The 26321-nt window shown below is 41.7% G+C and overlaps 2 protein-coding genes across 9 annotated transcripts; one reads left to right on the top strand and one right to left on the bottom strand.

Annotated features, from left to right (window-relative positions):
• Nucleotides 1-695: 695 nt before the first annotated feature.
• On the bottom strand, nucleotides 696-19657 carry LOC108892564 (RAS guanyl-releasing protein 1). Of its 8 annotated transcripts, none has more exons than XM_051077962.1 (23): nucleotides 19455-19655; nucleotides 18658-18742; nucleotides 18235-18367; nucleotides 17719-17777; nucleotides 17099-17239; nucleotides 16853-16958; nucleotides 16079-16476; nucleotides 15266-15444; nucleotides 10577-10682; nucleotides 8933-8995; nucleotides 8713-8844; nucleotides 7643-7796; nucleotides 7276-7449; nucleotides 6331-6447; nucleotides 5966-6241; nucleotides 5494-5574; nucleotides 4454-4558; nucleotides 4171-4280; nucleotides 3570-3714; nucleotides 3376-3412; nucleotides 2849-2974; nucleotides 1838-2163; nucleotides 696-1737 (listed from the first exon to the last, which is right to left on the bottom strand). In XM_051077962.1, the coding sequence occupies exons 7-23, from the start codon at nucleotides 16213-16215 to the stop codon at nucleotides 1603-1605; spliced, it is 2403 nt and encodes an 800-aa protein (XP_050933919.1). In that variant the 5' UTR covers nucleotides 16216-16476; nucleotides 16853-16958; nucleotides 17099-17239; nucleotides 17719-17777; nucleotides 18235-18367; nucleotides 18658-18742; nucleotides 19455-19655; the 3' UTR covers nucleotides 696-1602. The 8 variants fall into 8 exon arrangements, with proteins under 8 accessions (XP_050933919.1, XP_050933921.1, XP_050933917.1 ...); XM_051077964.1 differs by having other exon boundaries at nucleotides 16889-16958; XM_051077960.1 differs by having other exon boundaries at nucleotides 16079-16958.
• On the top strand, nucleotides 19199-22477 carry exd1 (exonuclease 3'-5' domain containing 1). The gene is made up of 11 exons (XM_018690198.2): nucleotides 19199-19506; nucleotides 19675-19743; nucleotides 19843-19876; nucleotides 19956-20032; nucleotides 20178-20251; nucleotides 20423-20509; nucleotides 20604-20708; nucleotides 20791-20871; nucleotides 20974-21117; nucleotides 21251-21442; nucleotides 21994-22477. The coding sequence occupies exons 1-11, from the start codon at nucleotides 19377-19379 to the stop codon at nucleotides 22390-22392; spliced, it is 1392 nt and encodes a 463-aa protein (XP_018545714.1). The 5' UTR covers nucleotides 19199-19376; the 3' UTR covers nucleotides 22393-22477.
• The last annotated feature ends 3844 nt before the right edge of the window (nucleotides 22478-26321 follow it).

The following is a 26321-nucleotide window of genomic DNA, read 5'->3' as shown; positions in this document are numbered from 1 at the left end:
TGACACACAGCCTGTCTTGAAAGGTTTATGTCTCAAAAATCCATCCATCCATTTTGTAGAAACTGACAAAACAAAATGTGCAGCAGATGCTTAAATTTATCTCTTAGCTGCAGGTTCATATTTGTTTTTCCCCCTATGAAACTTCTCATCTTTTAATTTAAAAACAGTTTTTAAACTTAACATTAAAAAGTTATCTCATTAAAGATAACCACAACGTAATAGAGAAAGTTATCTGACTGTGGTGTTTTTGGTGCCTCTAATTTGACAGAAACAGTCTTACAGTTAAACACACAGATAGCTAATTAGAGTACAGCATTCAAAGAGCAAGCCCCTGGGAATCTGAAGACTCAAAGTCGATAATCATTAGTAAGAGGCTGATGAAATATTACGAGGCTTTAGTGACCTCCAGTGGTCACGTAGGGTAAACACAGGCAGTGATTTTATATAGAATGCACACAGTTTATTACAACAATTAGAGAACAATACTGAGAGAGAGGGTGAACCTTGATATAACTACGATGGCACTGTGTATACCTTTGTATTTACAGTACATCACACCATCCACGTCACAGTACAACACCGATACAGTGGACTGCACAATAATTAAAAGGCATGGCTGCACGATAAAAAATAACAAGTATCAATATGATGCCGACACGCACAAGCATAAATAATTCACTGAAAGTACCAGCAATCTGTACAAAATGTTCATTTATCTCACTCTTTATATCAGCTGTGTAGTGTTTCAGACAATAAATAGTAACAGACGCACTGAGGACATCTTGTGCATTGATATGAAGAGGGACAATGATACAGAGCGACAACAGTTCAGTACATCTGACCTTTCATTCTGCTGCTATAATCAGTGGGCTTTTCTTATTACTACTAATAATAATAATAATGATAACATACGCCACAAACTTCCTGTATCTGAAAAATATTAAGCTGCATACACTTTGCTGCAGCACCTGGACTTCCATTTTATGTTTAACATAAATATCTAAGGCCATTAATTGATCAAGAATTGATCAAACACGTTCTACTAGATTGTTCTCTAAAATACTGCACTCCTTCATTCAGTGGTTTTTTTAAAACAGCAGACTTCATTCCAGCTGCAACTGCTCCTAAGGGTTCACCAAAATAAGTGAGTAATGCTAATTGCAATGTTTTTCATCCTTCTGTTAAACTGCACAATACAGTAAAGAGGCTCCATCTGCTCACTTCTTTAAATATAACACTACAGCCTATTCAGCATCTTCATACTGAGAAGTAATGTTGATGTTTTTTATGTTAATATCAATTTGATAAGCTGTATTCACTGCGCTGGGTACAGTAGCTTCTTTCGTTAACCTCATATTGGTGTCATACTGGTATGTGTTTGGCTGTGTACCATTACAGCATCAAAACACCTCAACTGGCTGTGTGCATTGTATCCCACTTTATACCATGTGATGCCAAGTTGCCTGGGTTTCATCATACTGATAAATTACTTGCACTGTTCATGACCAATAATTTAAATATTGGATCCAGATTAAAGCATGCTGCCGTACGGGGGCAGCAGCAGTCTCCCTGGAGAGGGCTCAGTATACTGTATGTACAAGTCTAGGACGAGGAGTCCTCCTCCACGGGGTGGAGAGCGTGCCTCTTCAGCAGCGTCTTTAGTATTTCCACCTCCCGCTCTGTCTCCCTCAGCTTCCTACGTAGTGTCTCATTGGCTCTCTGCAGCCTCTGGTTGTCCTAGGAAAGACACAGAAGATTTGTATGACGTAACTGCGGTGCATTCAAGTGCTGCGTAGTAGTTAAGAGGGAAAAATAGAAACTTGGTTCTAACACTCACTGATTCCAGGGATTCATAGGAGGGTTTGCTCTCCTCCTCGGGTTCTTTAGGCTTTTGCACAACAGAAGCTCTGTTTTCCCACTTGGCGCAGTGCCGTTGTTTTCTCTGGGGCACCGGGCTGGGACACGAGGTGAGGGTGGGTGTCGTTGGGACTAACAGAGAGGGCTGAAGGCGACCAGCCTCCAGGGCTGCAGAGGATAAGTGGGGTCCCTCTGTCTGGGTGCCACTATGGACCCGCTGGGGCCTCAGACGGGAGGTGACTGGGGAGTCTGGGCTCCAGTCTTTGCTGTCATCTGGCGGGTAGGGGAAAGGACATTCTTCCAAACCTGGAGAGTGGGATATCATAAGTAATTATCTCAAATGAGACAAAGGAAAACACAGATTGTTAATCATAATGTATTCGACCTTAGACTTCGAAAAATTCACTATAACTAATCAATGACCACAAAACAAAATGACTCACTTTTGTTTTAAAACACAAGCCAAATAAACCATATGACAAAAAGTCATCTGAAGTATGGCTGTGTTAATGCAACCCCAAAGTGAAAAATGTGCCTTGATGTGTCAATTCTTTTTAAGTAAAATCGAAAGAGCCTCTGATCTGAAAATAGAAACTTTCTTGTAGCAGGTGGGTACTTCAGTATTACTGTAAGTGAAACAGTTCCTAATAACAGCTGGAGGGAAATCACCCAGACAGTAGACCCTGCACTCTAGAGTTGTTTTCTTGTAGCCGCTGCAAACTAACGTGAAACTACGTAAATTCTGACTTTAGCTGTTTTTTTCTGTACAGTGTGCCAGGCAGTGATTACAGGAAACGAGATTTCTTAGTTAATCCACATTTGTGTGACAATTCTCAACCACCAGATGGCAGTTTTAGTGATTTCTTCCACATTAGATGCACGTTATGGTCTGTGTACTTAGTATTTTTTGTGACTGTGATCAAAAATACTGAGTGCGTGTGGATCAGTGGGACTGTTTGTGCAGTGGGTGAATCCCATCACCTCAACCCACCCTCTGAGGTGCCCATGGTGACAGGTGTGGAGCTTGGTGTCGGACTATCAGTGGCCACTTTGGTGTTCTTCTTGCATTCAAACGCCACCTGGTCCTTGCACAGCTTGTGGCAGTTCATCCCACAGTCTGAGCGGGCCAGAAGAATGCACAACATGTCAGAACAGGAACAGGCGTTGGTCTAACTTTGACAAGTTGACTTCTACTGACTTCTGTTTGAACACTATCTGTTCTGCAAATGCAACTCTCAGACCTTTGCATGCTTACTGTCAGGCAAACAAATAACTCTCAGATCTTTTGAAGGACGGGGGAGGGGGAGAAAAAAAAACCCTGTGGTTCTGACTGCAGAGTCTTTCTTTTTTTCATGTGTTGCAAGGTTCAGCTCACAATATGCAGCACAGAAAACCACACTACACCTTCCTAAGATAGCTTCACTTCACCTGCTCCCCACAAGACATTGTGTATACCTCTCCTCAGTGTAGGCCAAAGATAGTATGCCAAAGTTGCACAACATGAAGTGCAGTAATTACCTTTGCATCTGTAGCCTTGCTTGATGACGCCCCACAACTGTGAAGAAGAATATAGAGAAAAAACACTGTGTACATAATTGTATATCCACAAGCAATAGCAAGGCTAAAATTCAAATTAAATGTTGTTTGAGCATTTGCAGACTGTGATATGGCAGTGAACCGGTTTCTGTATTTCTTCATGTGTGTTAACTTACAAATCCTGAGCAGTTGTCACAGAAGGTGGGTTTCATGTAAGTGGTCTCCTGGAAGTTGTGGACAAACCCGAGCCCCAGTTTGGAACAGATGACACTGGCCCGCATGAAATAGGCTGTGATCTCCTCTCTGCTGACAAGGCCTTCCCTGAGAAACCCAAACACATATACAGTATAATGTAATAGAGGACACGATAAAGTATTTATAGGAAATAAACATTTTCATGACACTCTCAGATCATATTTTAATGTTTGGTGATGTCAGGTCTGATTTATTTATGACTGCACCCACTCATCTGCTAAATATGTGCCTTTACCATTGTGTAATGTAAAAACATGGTACTCTAACTGTGGTGGTTTTCATGTTTAGGTCTAACTGTGGAATCACATGCTCGTCTCTTTGTTTTGAGCATAATGTAATGTACCACAGGGCATGCGTGAGAAATAAAAAGCAAGGATATTTGGTGGGGGGGGTTATGGTTAGCTCTGCAGCTATTTTATGTTTCCTGTTGCTACACTCATCACTACAAATACCACTTTTGCTTCCTCTCCTCTGAAGTCACAAATGAGCTCAGAGAGAGTGCGTGACCTGTCAAACACTCACTTCTCTTTGTCCATGACACAGAAGGAAAAAGGAAAGCTAGCAGCAATTTTCTCAAAGTCCTCTTGAGAAATGAAGCCGTTCTCGTCGTGATCGTAGTTCTTAAACACGGACTGTGAAAGACAAGCGGCAAAAACCATTGTTGCTCAACTGTTAGTGAACAACAGCTGCAAAAGCAGGCTGTCAAAATGGCAGCATGCAGAAGAATAGTTAAAATGATTATTGTTATGTAACAGGTTTCCTGAGTAGTCATGTGGAGGCAACACTTTAAAGCGGAAGCACTTACATCCACCATTCTCTGCACATGTTTACTGATGGTTCGGGGGTCAGGTTTGGGTGCCACTCCTGATGCCCAGTCCACAACCACTGGAGGTCTAGAGGGGGTGGCTGGCTGATAGAAAATTAATTAGCAGTTAAAAAACAACCCTGAGCAGGAACATTAACATGTAAAATACTGTCTGAGCAATTATATCACACTAAATCTATGCACAGTTCTCTCCAGAAGCAACACTGTCAACTATCTAGGAGTCAAATAAAATTAGCTTTAAAAAGCTGAGCAATGCTTAGAAGGACATTTATACATTTTTACTATTTGGGAAATATGCTTATTTGCTTTATTGCTGAGAGTTACATGAGAATATTGATACTACTCTCATGTCTGTATGGTAAGTATGTAGCTGGAGCCAGCAGCTGGTTAGTGTAGCTTAGCTTAGTCTGTAGACTTGAAAACAAAGGGAAACAGCAAGCCTGGCTCTCTCCAATTGTAACAACAACAGACAGTGAGCTGGGCACACTGAGCAGGTGCTGGTAGGTGAATGTTGTTTGTTATTTGGCTTGCTGTTTCCATTGTTTTCCTGTCTTTATGCTAAGCTAAGCTAACCAGCTGGTTGTAGCTTACTCTTTTAAAAAGAATTTTAGAGTATTAAAAGGTTAGCTTTCCCCCCTGTATCCACTCGTTAAGCTAAGCTAACTGGTTGCTGTCTGTAGCTACAGAGATGAGAGTGGTATAAATCCATCCTCATCTAACTCTCAACAAGAAAGTGAATAAGTGTATTTTTCAAAACGTCAAACTGCTCCTTTATCACTTGTTTGGCTTTTTAAAAATCATTTTGACTGCTAGCTAGTTACAGTCTTAAAGCTAAGCTAATATTAACTGGCTGCTGACTCTTGCTTCATATTTACCATACTGACATAAGAGTTAATCTTTTCATCTCACTGACAACAACAAAGCAAATACACATATTTCCCCAACTATGAAACTGTTGCTTTAAAGCCAGCTGTTACAAACAGTTGTTAACTCAAAGTGTCTCTGCTTCTATCACTCACAGGTGCTTTACAGTTCTTGGGTTCCCTGGCATAAGACAGTTCATAGATCTCATCCTCAGTGTAGTAAAGGTCCAAGGACAGCTGTGTGGAAAGAGAGAACACGTGTCATCACATGGCTTGCAAACAGAAAGAGAAAGTGCTCTCTGTATCTCTAGATTTCTCCTTGAAACATGTTTTGATGAGGGCAAATTTAGGTCACAGGCTAACTATTATCTCTTCATGGGCATTCTGTCGTTCAAGTGCGATTATAGCGCTGCACACAGATAACACAACAATACAGCAATCTCAACTCACTCTCATTCACACTCAGTTCGTCACCCACACACTCATAGATCATAGACTCTCATCACACCCACACAAGCGCGGACAATCCACATGCTGTAACACACTCATTTGCATCTGTGCTTGCGTTCGATACAATGCGGTGAATCACATGAAGCTACATAACAATTCTGACTGAGGGGTGCACTACCGTCAACAGATGAACCAGGTCCTTGTTGGCGTCCAGCCTGGGTGGGATCTGCTGGAGCTGGATCAGCTCGTTAATGTGGGTGTAGAGTGCCTGCAGCTTCTGGACGTTGACCTTGTTGTCCTCCACATAGTCCGACATGGCCTCATTGACTGAAATCAGGTCTTTGAGGTGGACGCCCAGGATAGGGATTTTAAAACCTGTACACCTGTTGTAAGCTTGTCTATAGTTGTCGTAGTTTCTGCATGAGGACAGCAGGTCTGTCATCTCGTTCAGTACCTGGGGAGTGGATAGAATTTTTTATAATGAATGATCTATGAATGTTTTGATCCTGGATTCTGGATCTTATGTGTCCAGTTGTCCTTTACCTTGGTGACCTCACTAGGCACATGTGAGGTGGTGTCTTTCAGTCTGGAGATGGAGCTGTGACAAAGGCCTCCTACCACTGCCATTAGTGTGTTGTAGTTGTGCATAAGATGTAGACTCTGGCAGACACACACATAAAAGCACATGTATCAGTCCATTCGCGCACATACTCATAAACACGCACAATTAAACTTGTTCCAGGTAGCCCTGGTTATATAATTCACAACACTGCCGTTACATAAGCCACTTGTATTGTTGCCTTTTCTTACTGCGCTCTGATACCTCACTCTTTTTTGGAAGTGCTTTTCCCTCCCTTTTCAGTTCTCTAATTTGTGCTGTCACTGGAGCATTATGGTGTGAAATTCGTTTCCACACCCCTGGGTTTTGAGGTTCACAGCAGTGAGCAGCAGCAGACTGGTGCATTAGTGTTACAGTGCAAAAGGTCCTCCAGAGTACAAGCCTGCCTAACGGCTCCCTGAGGCCAGCACATCACTTCTCTGCAGGCTGCAATGCAGCTTCACATTGAAGTGGTTTTAACAAGCAAGGTCTGATCAGCGACTACACTCGCGAGTCATTTCTCTCTTTTCCACTTCCACAAACTCCTCGGTGTGTAAGTGTGTTCCACTTGATGACTCCATTAGCTTGCATTTAGTTAATATTTTTCTATTGGTAAAATCTTTGGATACGCTAAAAGCCTGCAGCAGAGCTCTTGAGAATCATTACCAGCTCTCTGTGAATATGCATTATGCAACTGCCAATTATGTAGCATCTGTAGAGTGTGACAATAGACCGTCATTAGTTAGATAAGGTGTGTGAACAATCGCACGTAGATGCAAGCAAAGAGGAAATGTGTTGAATGTGGTTCCTTGTTTTTTTTTTTCTTCTTTTTTTTTCAACAAGGAACAGAAATTGTAATAGTCATAATGAGGGGCTGATTTAACTACTACCTGTGCCACGTGGATAAACTTGGTGAAAACCTCCGCTCTCAGCTGAGCAGTCGGCCGGCTCAGCACCATCAGCTGAACCCACTGGGAGATACCATTACACAGGGCAATGGAACGCTCCATCACGGGGATGTCCTTCATGCAGCAGTTGCGAATGTAATTCTGATAGTCTACAAACTGGAGCAGAGAGAGCAGAGAGAGGAGCATGAGCCACTGCACGGAAACTGCGAGGCATTTCCCGTGGGGAGGAAATACCAATTTTTTTTTCCTCACAAAGAAAGATGTCAAATAAACAAATCATCAATGTGCAAAAGATAAATGACATGTATCTGAATGCTTTTTATGAGTTGACATGAGTGTGTATACTCACTGATATCCTGCAAAAAGATTTAAACTCCAGGTAGGTGAGATGCTCGGCCAACTCGATGGGCTCCAGGTGATCAAAAAGAAGAGAGACCTTCCTCTTTTTGCTGCTGTTAGCTTTGATCTTCTGGCTGGCCTTCCACGACCAGTCCCGTTCATTTCTAGAACAAAACATGGCGGTGTAACATAACCCCATTTACATTCAGCAAAGGCTGCATGACTTCTATAATAGATAGTTTTAGACATTGTTCTGTATATCAGCACATACTCAGACTGACATTGCTAAAAACCACAAGACAGTATATTTAATTTTAGTCAATAAAAACGCATGCAAAGATATCAATATGCTTGTGCATGTAAATATAGCTGAAAATAAGGCATGAGACACATGACATTTTCCATCTGATGTAATGATGCAGCCTTAAATGGTACAATTACTGAATTAGCCACTTAATCGATGGACAGAAAATTATTAGTATAAATTTTGAAAATTGTTTCCAGCTAATTAGGTCAGTAAAGTTCACCTAAACTAAGTAAAATGTCAACATTTCAGTTTTGACTTTTTTCAGCACCTCAAATGTGAATATTTGCTGTTTTTTATAGTCCTTCAGTGATATAAACTCAATATCTTTTGGGCTGTTGGTCAGACAAAACAAGACATTTAAAATGTCACCTTTGAAGTTGTGACATACACTTTTCAGTTTTCTGACATTTTGTGGATCAAATGATCAGCCGCTTAAGCGAGAAAATAATGAGCAGATTAATCTACAAATAATAGTTAGCGGCAGCCCCAGTCTGAATATTTCCCTGAATACAAGTGCGACAAAAAGCAACACTTGAACAAAGAGACACTCGTATATGTGATGTCAAACAATGTGACAAAGGAAAAAAAAAATCGATCTTGATCTTGATCTACTTTGAAGCCATTTTACCAGCCTCAAAGTTTTGCTGTTCACAGTTCAAAGTCCGTATTCTTGATCGTGACTGACTTCAGTACTTTCCATGACTGAACAAACAACTGAGAGTCGTGCAGGCCCTAATGTCTCAGTTGCCAGCTGGTCAGAGATTAACACTTACATCCATTTGGTCTCTAGGAATGAGCAAAGACGCTCCTGTCCCTGCTCTCTGATCAGCTCCCGGAACTGGTCCAGGCTGTCTGACAAGCTGCGGTCCAACCGGAACATCATCCAGAATTCCTGGATCCAGTGCCTGGAGGTCAGAGACGATACAGTGTGACTGATACAAAACGCACAATTAATGTTAAGTCTCTGACAATGTGTCAGTGTTTTAGACTGACCTGATGAGGTAACATATCCTCTGGCACTCTGTTGGCTGCTCATTGTCCAGCGCTGTTTTGAATGTAAGGCCACTGGTTAAGGAACATGATGTTGCCAGATCATGATTATAAACCCGAGTAATGTGTGGTTGTGTTGTCTGAGAGATGGAATTCACATCGAGAGATGGTAGTGTTTCAGGTTTGGCCACACTGTTTTTGGTGAAACTATCTCACCAGTAAATCTGCTGCTCTTTGACACAGCTCATGACAGGTATGTTATGAGTAAACAATGAGCATATGGCTGATTAGACTGCAGAGTGTCTTTCCCACCAACAACTCATTAATAAAAAAACTACAGCAACTCAACTAAAAGGCAAACATAAGTGACATTTGGAAATGTGGGAGGAGGCGACTGCATGAAGCAAAACTCTGATGAGCATCACGGAATGAATCATTCTGGCAAACAGAAGTAAGTAAGTGTAAGTGAATAACAAAATGTAAAAAGAAAACACACAATCAATGCCTCATATTCTGTAGAGCAACTGTTGATTAATGTGCATTGTTTAGTGACAGGACTCAAGAGGTGTTTTAATCAATGTCATCTGCCCATAAGATCATAATTTATTGCTGTGATTGCTCTGTCTTCTGTTTTGCACATGCTGACCACAAAAACACCGGCCTGTGAATATATATACGGTGCGCACAAAAGTATTTCCTTATTATACGAAGTTGCCGTAATAAATAGACTAACACTATGGCTCTCAATTGGCAGAAATCAGCTTGAAGTGATGCACACAAAAAGGCTAATTGCGTCATGGGAGCAGAAGAACAGCCCACGCAATCCCAAGGCCAGACTGTGATGAAGGCTGTTAATGGCCCCTGTGTCTCTTCCCTGATCCTAACCCACACACTGAATTTATTTGATGTGTATCCTTTTGGGTCTTCGGCTCAGAGCGAAGAGGGTTAAAAATAGCAGAGGGGCTATTCGGGCGTCGTGGGCTCTGACGTGGGTTTGTGCGAGCGAGGGGCCTCTTTAAGCAATGGAGGGTCTGTGTTTATATATAGTTGAAGAGGACTCGTATGCGAAAGAGGCAGAAGTAATTAACACCTGAAACCCCAAGGCTGCTCACCAGAGGCCAGTAAGCCCCTCTGAGAGGCTTTCTGACGCCACTGCTGTTTCCTGAATGAAAGCGTAGATTTCAGGCCCTTCACTCAAGTCGCAAGATGCTACAAAAAAACATGCTTTTTTTTCAAAAGAGAAAATGAAAGAGACTGAATCAAACATTTTGAAAGAGACCAAATACACAATGGTAATAGACACACTGTTATTAAATGCATGGGAAACAGTGTCCTGGAGTGAAGGAAATTTACACAGTGCAGCTAAAAATGGTTAAATGACAGAGATGTAAAAGGTCTACAGAAAGTGACAGCAGGAGTAAACACGAACTGCTACTTGCCTATCAGATTCTGCGCTGACAGCTACAGGCTGCATTGTAAGCCAAGTACAAGCCTGATTGCCTGTTGCTGTTGACAACCAAAAGAAAGCAGCACTCACAGAGAGCCAGTGATCTGATCCCATGATACATTTGGTGCTCAAAATTGGCCAGTGCACCGTTTGAATCATCTGTGGCTGTGCTGCAATGATGATGGACTGCTGAAGGATATAGAGTGACCAGTTTGTCCAGCAGATCACTGGAGGAGACGAGGAGACGGTGCATGGTCAGGGTGATGTTCAGCAAGTGGCCACTCCCACATAAACAACCGTCCGAGTCTGTAAGACAAAATGTACACAATTGAGTGCAAGACAACATGTCAGTCCCTTAAAATAAAAGTTACATCAGCGACACTGGGTTTCCCCTGGCTACGTTTTACCAAAGCAGAATAAGTCACATCTTGCATCTGACATGTGACATGACATCTTGTTCTGGGAACATACAGTTCCAGCAAAACGTGTCCATGTGTCAACATATGTTTGGCTTAGTTCCTGTTATTTAAATATTTTGACATATTTAAATGATAAGAATGAAAAGAGCACAATTTCACATACAAGACAGAGCTACTGTACATGAACTATAGAGCTGCAACACCTAGCTGATAAACAGATCAACTGATCAACTAAAAATTATACATCAACAATTCAGAATCACGTTCTTAAACAAAAATGCACAAAAGTCACCACTTTCCACTTTATCAGTAAACATTTTGTCTTTATTACTGTTAATATCGTTAGTATAGTGACCATCAAGACACTTAAATACACACCAATCAGTCACAGCGTTAAAACCAGTTACAGGTTTTAATGTTATGGCTGATGTGTGTTTATATATAGATAGGCACTGTGTCTATATTTATTTATCGGTCTAGATAGGGAGACAGATTCATATATAGACATAGACACACACACACACACACACACACACACATATACTGTGTGTGGAAATAGTGATTACAATTGCTGGACATTTTATAGATGATTAATTGAAAAATTAGTTGTGAAATCAAATTTTAAGGTGGAACCTTTGCTTTAGAAACATTCACATAAGATGCTTGGCAGCTGAGACAAAGACTAGTACCCAGTTTGAATTTATGGATTTATTTTTATTTTTATTTATTTGTCATGTAGCCATCATGGTGATTCTTCAGTGCCTTGTAAGTCCATATGGGTTGGGCACCAGAAAGGTGCAAGACACTGACTTGCTGATTTTTTTGGGGCTAAATATCTATGATGGACAGACTGCATTTTGTAAATAAATCTGTATCCCTGGATATAGTGTTTCACTGGCTCCAGATAGGAGAGTCATTTTAACATTGATGACAAATTTAATTTGATTTTATTAAATGTTGCATTGAGATAAGGATGAGTAAAGAAAGACATAAACATATAAACCTCAATTGTTAACTGGGGAATTTGTAACACAGATCTTTCCATCAATGGAGAACACAGACTTACGTTAACCAAACACCGACCGATGACATGATACTATCCACAGACCCTGTATCTGAATATGTGCTGTATCCTCTGACTGTGTGAACCTCTGTGGCTTGGCTGTCTCACTACCTTTCTCGCTTCCTTTCCCCCTTGCATACATCTCACTTCCTCTCATTGTGACCAGACCACCTTTCCTCATCTTTCTTGTCTGTCTTGTTTATGCTACAACTGACATCTTGAGAACCACAGAGAGGGCGAAACTTTATTTTTCAACCACTTTTAAAAAAAAAAGGCAAAAAACATTTCATAACATCACATATCCAGATCTGACCTATAATTGCAGAACATGCATTTTCCAGCCCACTTAAGTGAAGCCACTTATCGTCTGTGAAACTTTAAACCACTGACATGCAGTGAATTAGTGGTTGACAAAAAGAGGAAGACCGTTTAATTCTAGCTTTGAAAATATTACTTGTATACCACGGAAAGACATTTTAGGCTGTTTGCATCTTCCTCCCACAATCTGTAGAGAATTAAATCATTGTGCTGGAAATGTAATTTTGTGAACTGTCAGGCTAATATCCTTTTAAGCTTTACCAGCATCTTGACACCATCAAGGACATCAGGCGTCTGAGGGCCCACTTTCAAACCATATCACCTTGGAAATACCTCAGACACCATGGCAACATGTTTTCTAATCTTTGTTATCTGTAAGCAACTCACCACTCCAGCCGCTGCTGACTAATCCAGCCCTCATATCCTGCATGGGGTGTGTTTCTGTTTGTAAGATACAGCCACTACCAGCTAAATCCAGTGACCTCACCGGTCCAGTCAGTAAGACAGTAAAACAGACAAGTGAAACAGTATCTAGTGTTAAAAATGACATGGCTGGTAAAGCAGCAAAGCTTAGACATATTTATATAAAGCAATACACGCCTGCCTGTGCTTGAATGATCAATTTCCACTCATGTTTTAGTTCACAATCTCCTAACAATCAGGTGTGAATCAGCCAAAGTCAGAACGCACAAAATGCACAACAGGAAGTCACGACTCCCCATCAGGTAAACAATTGCTCCATCCTTTTATTTTCACAACTTTCCAACCACCAATCCTCCCCACACAGGGTTAATTGCAGGAGGAAATCCCCTCCGGACTGTCTGTTAGTGACTGGAAAATTAGGGAAGCTGCAGCCTGCTACACTGGCACTGCACGATACTGTCTGGCGATAAACACCGCCGAGGGCATGCAGCGCCTGGCCTAGTTTTAAGGTTATCTTAGACATTCATCAGCTGCACGCAGGTTTTGGTGCAGCTCGTGAATGTTTCCTTGTTTTGACAGAGGATATCAGGCTGGATGGTCCCTTTGTGTGAGAGGAATCCATGTTAGATGCAGCATGGATGGTTATCTCTCTATATGCTGTGCAAATTTCTCTGTAATAATCAGGAACTTAAGGGATGGCACTGTTTGTTTTCATACTTAGAGCGACCATTCCCCAGTCAGAGGTACTTTCCCACTTCTCTGGGATACATCACAGGACTGTGGAGTCGCTGGACTAATTTGATTAGACAGAAATTGTCATTTAATTAAAAAAATATATAACACCTGAACCAAACATTACCAAGAGGGGTGCAAGAATTAGGAAGCAAGCAAAGAAGTTGAAACAGTCAGCTAAAGTAATAGATAAATAATAAATGGTAAAAAATAGATGGATAACTTATTTGAGAAATAGACAGCTAAAAGTGAAGAATAAACAGCGAAAACCAAACAAAATGGCTTCAAGCAATGGAAAACAGTTAAACTAATGCTAATGCTATGGATAAATGGTTCAAAGAGTTAGATCAAATGGTTCAAAGAGTTAGATCAAAGTAATGATTAAATAGTTGAAATGTCTTTCCACCTCTCCAAGCTATAGTAGTAGTAACATCCACTATAATACCCAATTTTGTAACATTAATAATTAAATAATACCCAATATAAAATAAAAAAAAGGAACATGACAGGAAGTGTCAGTGAAGGCAACAGAAATTAAATGTAACTATACAAACTATACGTGAATTAGGGTCAACACTGATACGATCAGAGCGTGCAGTGCAGCCCCGGTACAGTTTTGTCTAGAGAGAGTGATGATGTCAACAGCTATTGATCCACACCTCACAGTGCTATGCATTTCAAAGGCTGGTCAGCATCTGAGGACCACTGTTCGGGGAGCTGACCTTTCGGCTCAGCCGGGCTTGAAGCTGCCATCAGGTAATCCTTCAAATAGCTCTTACGTGCACTCTCACATTTGAAAAAGGTGGCAGGACTCAGGAGACCTTTAGGGGGTTCGCCTGTGATGTGGGCCAGGAGGAGCAGGATTGAGCTCCATTTTATCAGGAGAAGCCGCTCAAGGAAAACCCCAGCCACAACAACACACTGTGCTGGTCAGAAAATATCTTAAGCATGTGCGTATGAATCTCATATTTTGTGTGGGGACACTGAAATCTTTTAAAGGCAGCGATCACAGCACTGTATGATACTGTATCATGGAGTTCCTCAACTCTTCTGACTAATCCTGTTTCCTTCATGAATCTGAAAGGAGCGGCAGCCTGTCATTACTGGCTCTATTCTACCTCTCTACGGATAAATGTAGTTATGGGATGTCATTTTATGTGCAGCCCATTGTAACACCTCTCCATTGCTCTTGCTCCATTTGTGTAACCAGGCAACGGCAATTTGAAAGCTTGTCTCTTCAGAGACGCAATCACCATAACTCTGAGAGCACTCCAGACAACTTGATGAAGCCAATGATCTTTGCTTGATTGATCCAACCACAGCCTACTCAATCACTGCTGTGCTTTTTCCCTCCATTTAAAAAACCCTCTATTAATCTTGCATCCAGTTAAGTATTAATATTAATACAGTAATTGACAAATACAGTGCAGCTTGCAATTGCAGTCATTTAAACAATTTCTCAAGGACTTTTTCCCCTGAGAATTTCACAAAGCAAAATCACAATATCAGACACTGGCAAGAGTCAATAAGGAGGGATTTCATCCTCAAATTCTAAAACTACATCTACATTTAACAAGAACGCATGCAGCTATATTAATAGAATCCATTTTACTTTCAAATGCAAAACAACACCCTCTCTTGTTTAGAGGCTTGCCCAAACCTGTTAGAGATTTGCAGCAAAATACCAGGAAAAGTGTTGGGAAACTACAACAGAATAACTTCACACATACAGCATTGTTTTTAATGTTTGGGCCTATAGTCTTATTCTCTCTCAATGGTAGACTCAAGGACAGGACTCAAGACATCCACTGAGTTGCAAGACTGCAATACACTGCATGAGTACAAACATCCCTGTTCCTGCTGTACGCCTCACAGCAGTACTCCACCTTGTCAAGCTCAACCACTGGCACCAAGCAAGGTCAGCGTGGACTTACCGAAGGACTGCAGGCAGGCCTGGATGAGCTCCTCCCAGCTCGCCCCCTTGGTGAGGTGTCCCAGGGACATCATCGATTTACCAGTGTGGTAAGTATGGGCCGGGCCCTGTTTGTGGAACCTGTGAGGACGGCCCGGAGGAGAAAGCCTAGCCCTGGAGCCACATCTTGGAGTCGCTCTACTTGAGGAACAGTAACACAAGACAGAGTGAGGAGGGGTAGGAGGAGGGGACAGGACGGGGGGTGGGGGGTGGGGGGCTCACTGTGAGGAAAGTGTGTTTCTCCGCTTGAGGATGTATAGTGTGTGTGGGTTTGTGTGTCAAACCATAATGCTGAGAGCCCACAGATTAATACACATATAAAATGATATGTGTAATAGTAACATAAAAAATTACAGCTATTGTTTGAATCTCAGAAACCCTCCCCGTGGGAATTTGCTACTTATTGTTCTCATTTCCTTCCTTTGACTCAGGGAAATACCAGTTGATTGCGGACATCCACTTTAAACTGTTGAATGACCAGTAAACAAGAAGGAATTTGCTTTACGCATTACGCAGTTCAAGTGCAGCAGGTGAGAAAGTAACAGCAACTGAGGTTAAACAGCCTGTTAACCTATTGCGCTTTTGTGCGTAAAATTCTTGGATAAGCGCAAACACCTGTTCGTTTAAAGCCAGATACGGTCATTTAAAAAAAAAAAAAAATCTGACGACTGAAATGATCAGATTAGCGTAGAATAAGTAGGCTACGCACATTCTCGCCAAAAACCACACCTGAAACTCTTTCGGTAAAAACATGAAAAAAGATTTTATGACTTACGCATCGTCCTTTCCTTTCTCTTCCGACGATACACTTTCGTTTTGGCTGTTTTCTTTTGATTGACATCCCATGGCGAGGTACTGGGCTACGAGCGGTTGTACTAAGCTGTCCATCTGTGTTCTCCTCGACGGGAGCATTTCATCGCTCTGCTCGGTTCGGTGCGCCTCCGCGGTCTCAGCAGCATTGTGCTGACTCGTCAATGAACATTACACAATTAAGATTCACCCAGCTTGTCTGTGAGTGGGCGGCCGTGCTGCTGCCGGGCTTGCCACTCACACACACACTCACACACTCGGAGAGAGTGGGCTCTATGCTTCACCAGTCGTCGAAAGTCGTGTTCTTACAGGTTTATACTTTACAACTTTAATCAAAGAACCGGTTTGGTCGGCGAAGTCTCTCTGGAGGGGGAGGATCCGAGAAAATGAGAAGCAGTTAATACACTTTACAATCATCTCATTCATTTGAAACTGTAATAGAGATTACTAATTTGATCAGTTTCAGTGTAATTTCAGTCTCCACACCTACATCAAATCATATTCAGAGAAAAAAATCTCATTAGATTCACATAAAACCAGGGTCCAGGTCTCTGAGGGATCCTTAATATAAATAACATTTGGAAAATCTATGAGATGTGATCCCTCTTGTAGTTTGCTAAAAAAACTTTTTGTTTGTTCAGACTGCAGAACAGGAAAGGGTGGACCTTCCTCTACAGATAACAGTGGTTTTATGTTCCATTACATGGCTTATATTGTACAAGGGATAACATTATTGTACCATGCTGTAGGTGGTCCAGAGAAGATGTTTCCTGACCTCAGTAAGAAGTCTGCCGAGTCTTATCACACTCATCCGGGTGGAGGTCTGAGCTCTGTGATGAGGTAGTCTGGTATAATGGGGACCACATGCCAGTGAAAAACAATACAGTGGGAATTTGGACGTGAAAAACACTGACTTTAAAGCACAGTGATTGGATTAGTCACAATGACCAGGACTTCAGAACTAAATGTGATGAATGACACTCACACACTAGAGTCAGCTTTGAAATAGTACTCTCAGCTGAATAAAATCATTTGGATGTTTTTTCACATTGAGTGCCTGTCTTCTTCAGTTGAATATTTTCCCCTCCTACAAAGATCACCTTCTGATTTTACCAGAAATTCTCACCTGCAAACATAAATAGAAAATGTGAAACCCCTGAGCATAAGCTCAGGAAGAGAAATACACACCCCAGGGAAAGAAAAAAAAGCTTTTAAAGGTGTGTACAGTCTGCGATAACATCTGAGACAGTTCTGGGCCTCCTGCACCCCAGGGCACCCTCCCTTTGATTAGGTGCCTTCCTGTGCCCCCCACCCACCTAGTTTGAATTTGCGTGTTTCCACAGGCAGAGTAAAAACATGAGAACCTGTGTATTAGCAGCTGGCTACTTCTGATAAGATAACTTGTCTGAACCCTTCTCTGCTGTTATCAGACCAGCCAGCTATGCCTTAAGCCTGCCCCCATGTGGCTAAACCTGCACTTAAATCTGATTTCATGTTTTATTTTGTCGCCTCACTAAAGCCAGTAACACTGCTTAAATAAAAATGTATTAAAGTGGTCACATTTTACATGTATTTTCAAAGAATGAGTAAAACAGGATACATTACTGTTATGGTTTGTGTTGCAGTACTTGGGACTATTGCCTCTTTGTGAGTCTCCACCCAACCTTTAACCAACAACAAATAAAAACCTGATAAGGAAAACTGAAAAGTGAACTCTCAGACAAAGGACATGTGTTTTTACTAAAAGCGCTTCTGATATTATATATTTGAATAATATTTGGATTATATTTCTACATCATTTGATGATCATGTTTTCTGAATGATCCAATGCAAAGTTAGAAATGTAAATGTTTTCTCTGGAGGTTAAAACCTTTACGTGTAAAAGATAAAATAGTTATGGGTCTAATTTGTTTTGTGAGTCAGCCTTCTCTCTGTGTGGGCTTTTATTATATTGGAAGACAGTTAAGATGTTTGGATAACATATATCACTGCTGTTCTTCTCATTATTTTTTTACAGTTATTTTAAGAAAACTATGTATTCAAATTATTATTTTGAATTTGCTTCGTATACAAACATTTCCATTACAAAGGTAAAATATCAACAGTGTTTCCTCTGCATACCTGGATACAGATAATTAAAGATGATCAGGTAGCAGCTCAGACATCAGCCCTGTGATCAGATGTCAGCATGGCCAATTAGTAGTCAGCCAGTCACTGCTGCAGTCTGCAGCATGGTGATTTATGCCCTCAGGGTCTACATAGAGATGGCAGTGAAGGATTTCTTGTCACAGACCAGCACAGTGCACTGGCATCATGACATTCACATGCACAGGCATTTTGAAAAATGGTCGCATGAACACACATTGAAATGTGGATTAAAATTAAAGGACCAGCAGTCAGCTCAGTACTTGAGCTGTGGTCACCCCCTGGTGGATATTTTCAGTCATCAACTGACCACGTTGGAAATATAGTGGCTATATATTATACAAATATATTGTAGCTTCAGTGTTAAAATGTTGAATTAATGTGTCAGTCAGCACTTACTGTACAAGCTCTGTCTGCTACTGTTGTTGTTCCACCACCACCTCTCCACAATGAGAAAAGCAGGAGCAAATCTGAGAGTAAGCTTCTGTTTAGAAAAAAAGAAGTTTGAATCAGTCTGTTAACCCCCTTTTTTAAATTTGTCAAGTAATTTGACAATATCTTGACTTTTAGCTTGACGACCTGATTTTCATAAGCTAGTGTATTTGTTGAACTGACCTGGCTTTTAATAACACACCCCTACTGGAGAAAGTTTGAAACACACAGCCCTCATAACAGCCCATTAAAAGTACAAATCTGACGACAGTTGCAGAATTACCTTCTAACGTCTTTTTTAAAGCCTGACAAGTCGCATACCTGCCAGTCTCTTCGGAGGGCATCGAAATTTTTCTTACATTTTCAAAGCTTTTCAAAAATCATCACTACATGCTGATATATAGTTTGTATAGCTTAAAGTATATCATAACATCTATAAATGTATATTATAGCACTAGATATTGCAATTTATTTGGGCTTATTTTCGTTGTGTTAACCAGGAACTGAGAAGTTTAAAGTAGAAATAACAGGGATATTTGAACGCATCATCCGTAACTTCACAGTGCAACTTGCTCTCTAAGTGGCTAAGCTAGCTAGCTAGCTGCTCAGTTGCTAACTCAGCTAGTCGTTACTGAGTCTTGACAGAAAAGCGTTAACAGACTTGATAAGGTTGAAACGACATTAAAATGGTTGTGGACGACGTGCAGTTCCTGAATATCCTCAAGGGAAAACGCATCAAACTGACCCTTAAGACTTCATCTTACCTCGGCGTCGTCCAGCGTATAAATCCCAACAAAACGTTGATTTTGGCGGACGGTTAGCGAAATGTTCACCTTGTACTTTTTGTTTAGTTAGTCTTTTTGCACAACACTGTCGATGAGTTGATAATTGCTTCTCTCAAAAGGCATTTGCTGCCTGTAGACCACAAATATTTCACTGGACTTGGCGAATATAACCCTAACGTTAATTTTTGTGTTGTGTCAGTGGTTAGTGGCAGTAATGGCTGTAAATTTCCTGGCTCGAAAATGTTCTTTGGGCACGAGATTCTCAATGGTGAGTACACTCAGAACAAGTAATAGGCTGGGATACACTAAGTAGAGTATTAAAGTTTTGATATCTGACAAGGCATTTATTGTGTAATTAAATCAACAGTGGAATTTACCAATGAAGCAAATTGTGACAGTGGGTAAGTAAGCAACAGACAGTTTGTCACTATTGGTGATCACACACCGGCCATAAACTGTAACATGCAATATGTTCCACAGAAATGTTAATGACCACAAACTTGAAGATCAGTTGAATGTGGAAAAGTTTCAGCCATACAGGAAGACAATCACAATGGGTGAGTTTAATTTAAAAAAAAAAAAAAATGAATCAGAGGACATTTTCTGTCCTCTGATTCATGGATTTCCCTCAAGCTCCATTAACATTAAGACCAACAGATTCTACCAAAGCCTTTTGTACATCTAGGATCTAACTTTTTGCAGATGAAGATGAAGATGAAGAGGAGTACATCGACTTTGTAGTCATTGATGAGTTTCATGAGAAGTTTGGCCCTGCTGTAAGTTGATTTTAAGTTTCTTTTCCTTTAGCATAACACTTAACTTAAATGCTTTTGACATATATTTTAAATGCTGCTAATTTATTATATAGTAATAATGCAAAAGGTATGAGTGTATTGAGACCTGTTCTTTTTAAAAACTCTGTAATATTCTGAGTTGCCATGCTTTAGGTGATGCACATTAAGAAGCAGCCTGTGATTGGTGTGGGAGCTGATGGAGTTGAGGTATTTAAGCATGGGAGGCTCTGCTGGCTGCAAGTGAGAAGTGTGAAACACGCACCTACATCAGAAGAAGCACTGCATCTGCTTTGTTGAACCTGTTGACCTTCTTGTCTTCCCTCTTTCCTTCCAGATTGCCACTAAAAACAAGGTATACCTGTTTGATATTCTGTTACTTGGATCCCGGGCCTTTAAGAATGGTCTCTCCATGATCCTGGAGAATAAGCACATATTAAAGGTAAGCAGTTAATGTTCAAATCATGTTCAGTCACAGTGATGATTATTATTATAACATTATGTTGATTTTACATTTGCTGCAGGTGATACATGACTGCAGGGCCATAGCTGGATGTCTGATTGCTCAGTTTGGAGTAAAGCTAACCAACGTCTTTGACACACAGGTAAATACATAGTGTATATACAGTAGCCTACAAGTTGCAGAAACCAACATGACTTGTCACTTGTGTCTCACTTTTTGTTGTGTTTTTTCTGCATGCTTTAAGGTGGCAGATGTCATGTGCTTCTACTCAGAGACAGGTGGGTTTCTTCCCAACAGAGTCAGCACTCTCCAGGAGGTGGTGAGTCTCCATCTGAAGGTGCCTTCCTCCCAGCTCTTGTCCCTTCAGATGAAGTCACAGCTCACCAAGGCACAGTACACACACACACACACACACACACACCTACACCTATGTAGACATCCCCATGGCACAGCAGTAAAGGTTTTTTTTCAGTATAGTTGTATCTGTCTGTGCTGTGGTCACAAGGTGTGTGTTTTTACAGGAGGAAGAGGAGGTGTGGTACAAGCGTCCGTGTCCTGTAACCCTGCTGAAGGTGATGGCTCTGTCAGTCATCCACCTGCAGCCTCTCAGACTGGTGCTGCTGGATACCCTGTTGACAGACTACATGGCCCTGGTGGATTCATACCTCAACAGCAGCCACTATCAACCTGATGAGTTGGAGCATGTCAGCATGGTGAGTAATTGGCAAATGGGCAGTTTATTTATATACTTTGTTCCATTTTGAATCTTTGCATTTGCTAGCCACCATGCACACTCTATAACCAATCAAGTAAAAGAAAAACAATATCTCTGTCTCTAACAGCTTCTGATTGGTTGACTATTAAACTGGTCTATGCAAAGAGAAAAAAATAGAAAATAGATATTTTTCTCTCTTCCTGGGTTGGAATTATTACCATATGGCAAAAAATAGTGAAGATAAAGATCCATGTGTTTACAGTACACACAGAACTTGAGTGCTTGCATGCACAATAGCATTAAAAGCTGGTAGGACATCATATTAAAACAGCAAAATACGTTGGCCACCAAAAAGTTTTTTGATTTAAAAAAAAAAAAAAAACCTTGGTAAAGCTCATTTAAGCACACAAATTTTTGGTGAGTCATTATTGAAAACAACTGTTATATGGTGTCTTGACGACCAGACTCATCTGTATTTTTTATCATACAGTAATACAGAAGCATCCAGGTTAGTAGGTGAACCTGCTGTCTACTTGTTTACATCCACAGGAGAGTGTATTGGAGTTACCCAGAGAGCTGAGACAGCTGCCAGAAATGCATCAGGAGCGTCAGGAGTGGGCTACTAACCACTACCCTGTCACAGAGCAGGGTCTGCTGGCTCGCTTCAACCCCAAAACTAAGTCTCCATCACAGACCTCACCTGCAGGAGAAGAGGATAGTCAGACACAGACAGACTCCTTTGGACCTGCAACTGTGAAGTCACCTTCATCAGCACAACAGGACACTCCCTTTTACCAACTACCTACAAGCCCTCCAAAGGTCGCCGGAGTTTCTCCTGTGGATGTCCATGCCTCCCCCGACCCTGCCATCTCAGGCTCCAGTCACAGCCACCAGTGCCAGACTTTGGGAAACCAATGCCTCCTGTTGGCCCCCTTTCTGCAGGTGTAGGCAGAGGACACACACAGGTACTGATGGACACAATAGGTAGAGGAAGGCTTCTCAAGCAGTCAACCCTGTCTGCCTTACCTGCCATAGGAAGAGGCGTTCTTCTCCAGATACCACTGGGACAGATCCCCAGAGAGAGTGCTGGGGACATGAAAAGCCCAGGCAGGATGGAGAAAACTCCTTTGTGCCCCAGTCTCACACCGTCCCAGAGAGCAACACCCCAACCTGTCAGCAGTGCAGCTAACCCGCCCTCGGACACTTCTGGCTTGAGAGCAGACCTTTCTACACCGACTCCCCAGTCCCAGTCATCTTCACTGAGGCAGTTTTCAGTCATCACTTTGTGATTTCCTAGAGTGACCAGTAGATGGCAGTAAATATTCTGTGTTGTGCAAAGGTTTGTTTGATAAAAGGTGTTTGTGAAAATTATTTGTTTGAAAAAAGAAGAGAAAAAGGTTTTGTTGTTCAGATATTACATGACAGTTAACCCAAAATATATTTTTGTTTGTGACAAAGACACTGCTGTCTGTCTCTTTACTTGTATTATATAAACATTTTGCCTGTAAATCTTTCTCACCTTAATATTTTTTTGTTTTTGATCAAGTGGTAATTGACTGTGCTTTTAACAGTAAAATCTAGATGACTGATACAATATTCTTAGATAAGGAAACAAAACTTGAAGTGTGTATAATTGATTTTTATTATACTGAATGTGTTCTGATAGTACGTCACAGTGCTTCCAACTGCCAAGAAATAATAGCTTTGGCTGGTAGAACACAAACTACAACCAAAAACAGCACCACATGCCCATTAAAACATAATGTGCTAAGCTTAGCGTGATTGATTACCCATACAGCTTGGCTTCTGTGTTGCAGTTAATTGATTGTGAAAAGCTGAAGCGTGCATTGATGGATCTGCTGTTAATTGAGCAAAAACATTGCTAGCTGACACTTCTTTTGATTACTGCTAACAACAAAAAAAAACATTAAGACCTGGCACCAGCTGAACAGTGATACTGACTCTCTGCTGCAGTTCAGATGTATAGGATCACAGGTGGCCAGCACCTGTCAAGTCCCCACAAAAGCAGATCTTATCCATGTAATTTGCTGCATGAGGTGCCATGCAGACTTTGCAGAGAGGCACTGCTCAGTCTTTTTTTTTTTTGCCTGGTATCATCAGAGGTTGGTGCCTGGGATCAAAACAAGGCATGAACACAACAGCAGGGCATTGCTGCAACCTGCAGCGCAAATGGGGGCCCCCTCCCTATATTAATCACATCTTATTGCTATGGTTATCTACATGCAGAGGCTTGGGCCCTTTCCAGAGCTTTCTAATTGAAAGCATGAAACAGATAAAGTAGGATTTTAATTAACTGGGAGGGAGCCCAGCACAAAGCCTTGCATCTCTCTTAGCAACCAGCTCCACCTCAGCTTCTGCTAAACACAAGCAGGGTGGATCCTACCCATATGCTTCCTTTAAACCTTTGAAACGCTGTTGTTGCTCAATCTGTACGTGGGTGGTTTCAGAAGGGAACAAAAGGTTTAACATATCATCTTTAAGCTGATTTCACTACATGTTATCTTGCTGCACTCAAACTCAAAAGTTGGTGTCAGTAAGAGAGTGCAAACTTTAGACCTGTTTTGCTTTGGTGTTCATTACATGTAATAGTCCTGTGAGGACACAGAGTGGAGACTTGTTTTGTATATCTGGATCACTCAACAGTGAAGCTGTGGTTGTGTGTGTGTGAGGAGTGGGGTGTTACATGTCAGGGGGTTCAGGTCTCTGTTGGGCTGTGGAGGACAGGCTCCTGTCATTGACAACCAGGTTGGGGCTCTTATTTTAGAGGACCTTGCATTTCCTCTCCGTCACAATAATGCCTTATGTGCAGCACTTCCTGTTTCTCAGGCCTGGGAGGAAGGAACAGGGCGCTTGTCACACGGTAGTCACCACTTCCTCCCCCCCTTCCCTCCCCTCCCTCCCACCTCCCCCCTTCCACCCCCCCACCCCCTGATCCCAAACTTCAGACAGTGTTGTGTCCTTCAGAGGGGAAAGATGACTGCACCTTCAGCATCACAGCAGGATGCTGCCAACCTATTTTTAGACCCAAGTCGGAAAGGTAGCGCACAGACATAAACACAAACTTTTAGGATGTCCAGCTGTGTTGATTTAGCATCCGAAAATGGAGGTTCAGCCGCGTAAGACCGATCATTGTTTTGACTGAGCAGTGGGAACCAAGAGGCCTGCTGTTTGCTCAAGGTGTAATGGAAATAGGTTGCACATAAACAATGATTAGCACTTTAAAATGTTTCGCATGCTTTCCTATTGACAGTTTTTGTCTACACACAAAACTGCAGATATTTTACTCAAAACCAAAAAGTTTTTTCTGTATTCTTGCTCCACCACATAGTATCAGTCAGCAACAAAGCAACATGGGTATATGCTCGACTTCATTATTGATTACCTAAGCTTGTGGTGCCCCTGTGACAGCACCCAAAACAAAGGCATTGTGTCCTCCCGTCTACCCAACCGCCTTATTTACTTTCCACCATATTACTATCATACTGCAGGAGCTCCAGTTACCACCAACACCAAAGCAACAAGGTATTCAGAACAGGCCGATGCTCCTAGGCAACCCCTCCTCGTCTAGATGAGTGTTAGGCTACAGATTTGTTCATAATTAATAGGCTTTCGTTAATAATTAAGAACGGAGGGATAATTTACCAAGAAAAAACGCACTCCCTTTAAATGGCACCTTGTTCAAATTGTCATAGCTGGTTTGCACTTCTAAGCACATCATTAAGATTCATTATTTGCTGACCAAGTGCACATTGAGATCACGGTGCATTTCTTTAACAACGCTGAAGGCAGGGAAAAGGTGATCAGAAGAGTTCGGACCACTGGACCGTCAGTAATGGGATTGTTTGTGAGCTTTTTAAATTCATACTCATGATTGAGCACTACCACGCAAGACACTCTTCAACCAGTCATTTCACATGGGAGTTGAATCGAGCCTTAGGTGGCAGAGTTGGCCTGAAGCGACTTCTTTGATTGGCTTGTTGAAAAAACATGATCTGTTGGTCTTACTTACCTGAGCAGTGCGGCACAAAGAGGCAGATTGATAGGCCGCATTCAGCAGTTCACGACTGCGGCACAACAAATTAGACGCATGTCAACAAAATAATCTCATTTTCATTATTCATGTAACCACATGTAATCCCTTTGTATTCTTAGGGAGGGAGGAATATAATCAGATATCAGGTTCTACTATGACACTGAACTATATCCCTGCAGCCAATCTTCCATCTGTTGGGAAAAAGCTATTGTTGAATCCTGCTCAACCCCCCCCACCCCACCCGCCCACCCAAACCACTACCACCACTTCTCCCCCTTCTTTCTTTCTCTCACATTACAAAATGACCCTCTTTTGCCTCTCCCGTGGTCACATTCAAACGGGAGGATGAATACTTAACGTGAGAAAGGCTGACCTATCCAGATGGCCTCTCAAGTACGGCGAAAATGAGAACAAAACACAGCATCAATATTTCAGCCACTCTTACCATTGGTATGTATGTATCCCTGCAGTCAGGAAACCCAGCGCAGGAAGACCCCTCAATATGCAACCACATTCATTCGAGCACACGCATACACAGATGCAGGCACACAATATGCATCTTTATGAACTGCTGTGCCGTGTTTACTCAGGCAGCGTGGAGCATCGGGACCTTAAGGGCCTCTCCAAAGGAATCAGCCATATTGTAACCTTCAGCTGGGACAGAGCAACTCAGACAGAGGATGAGTGACAGGGGAGGGAGCAGATGAGAGTGTGTTTAAATGGTGTTAGGAATGTCAGTGTTCAGCTGTGCTACATTAGTCTGGGAAGGAGTGAGAAGTTTGTTCTCCCAACCACAGGCTCAGCTCGGGGGGGGGGGGAGGCT

This window comes from Lates calcarifer, linkage group LG19 (assembly GCF_001640805.2).
Source record: "Lates calcarifer isolate ASB-BC8 linkage group LG19, TLL_Latcal_v3, whole genome shotgun sequence".
Classification (NCBI taxonomy): domain Eukaryota; kingdom Metazoa; phylum Chordata; class Actinopteri; family Centropomidae; genus Lates; species Lates calcarifer.
The sequence above is the reverse complement of the archived record's forward strand: the minus strand, read 5'-3'. Positions and strand labels throughout refer to the sequence as shown.

What these genes read in the sequence shown, in the direction of transcription:
- LOC108892564 (XM_051077960.1), bottom strand. Translation starts at nt 16,215, where the DNA reads ATGCTCCCGTCGAGGAGAACACAGATGGACAGCTTAGTACAACCGCTC. An exon ending in TTCCTAGAGACCAAATGGAT is followed by an intron (nt 7,797 to 8,712) that starts GTAAGTGTTAAT and finishes GTTTTGTTCTAG; the next exon opens with AAATGAACGGGACTGGTCGT. An exon ending in CCAAGAACTGTAAAGCACCT is followed by an intron (nt 4,559 to 5,493) that starts GTGAGTGATAGA and finishes ATTTTCTATCAG; the next exon opens with CCAGCCACCCCCTCTAGACC.
- exd1 (XM_018690198.2), top strand. Translation starts at nt 19,377, where the DNA reads ATGGTTGTGGACGACGTGCAGTTCCTGAATATCCTCAAGGGAAAACGC. An exon ending in TGGGCACGAGATTCTCAATG is followed by an intron (nt 19,744 to 19,842) that starts GTGAGTACACTC and finishes TTAAATCAACAG; the next exon opens with TGGAATTTACCAATGAAGCA. An exon ending in TGAAGTCACAGCTCACCAAG is followed by an intron (nt 21,118 to 21,250) that starts GCACAGTACACA and finishes GTGTTTTTACAG; the next exon opens with GAGGAAGAGGAGGTGTGGTA.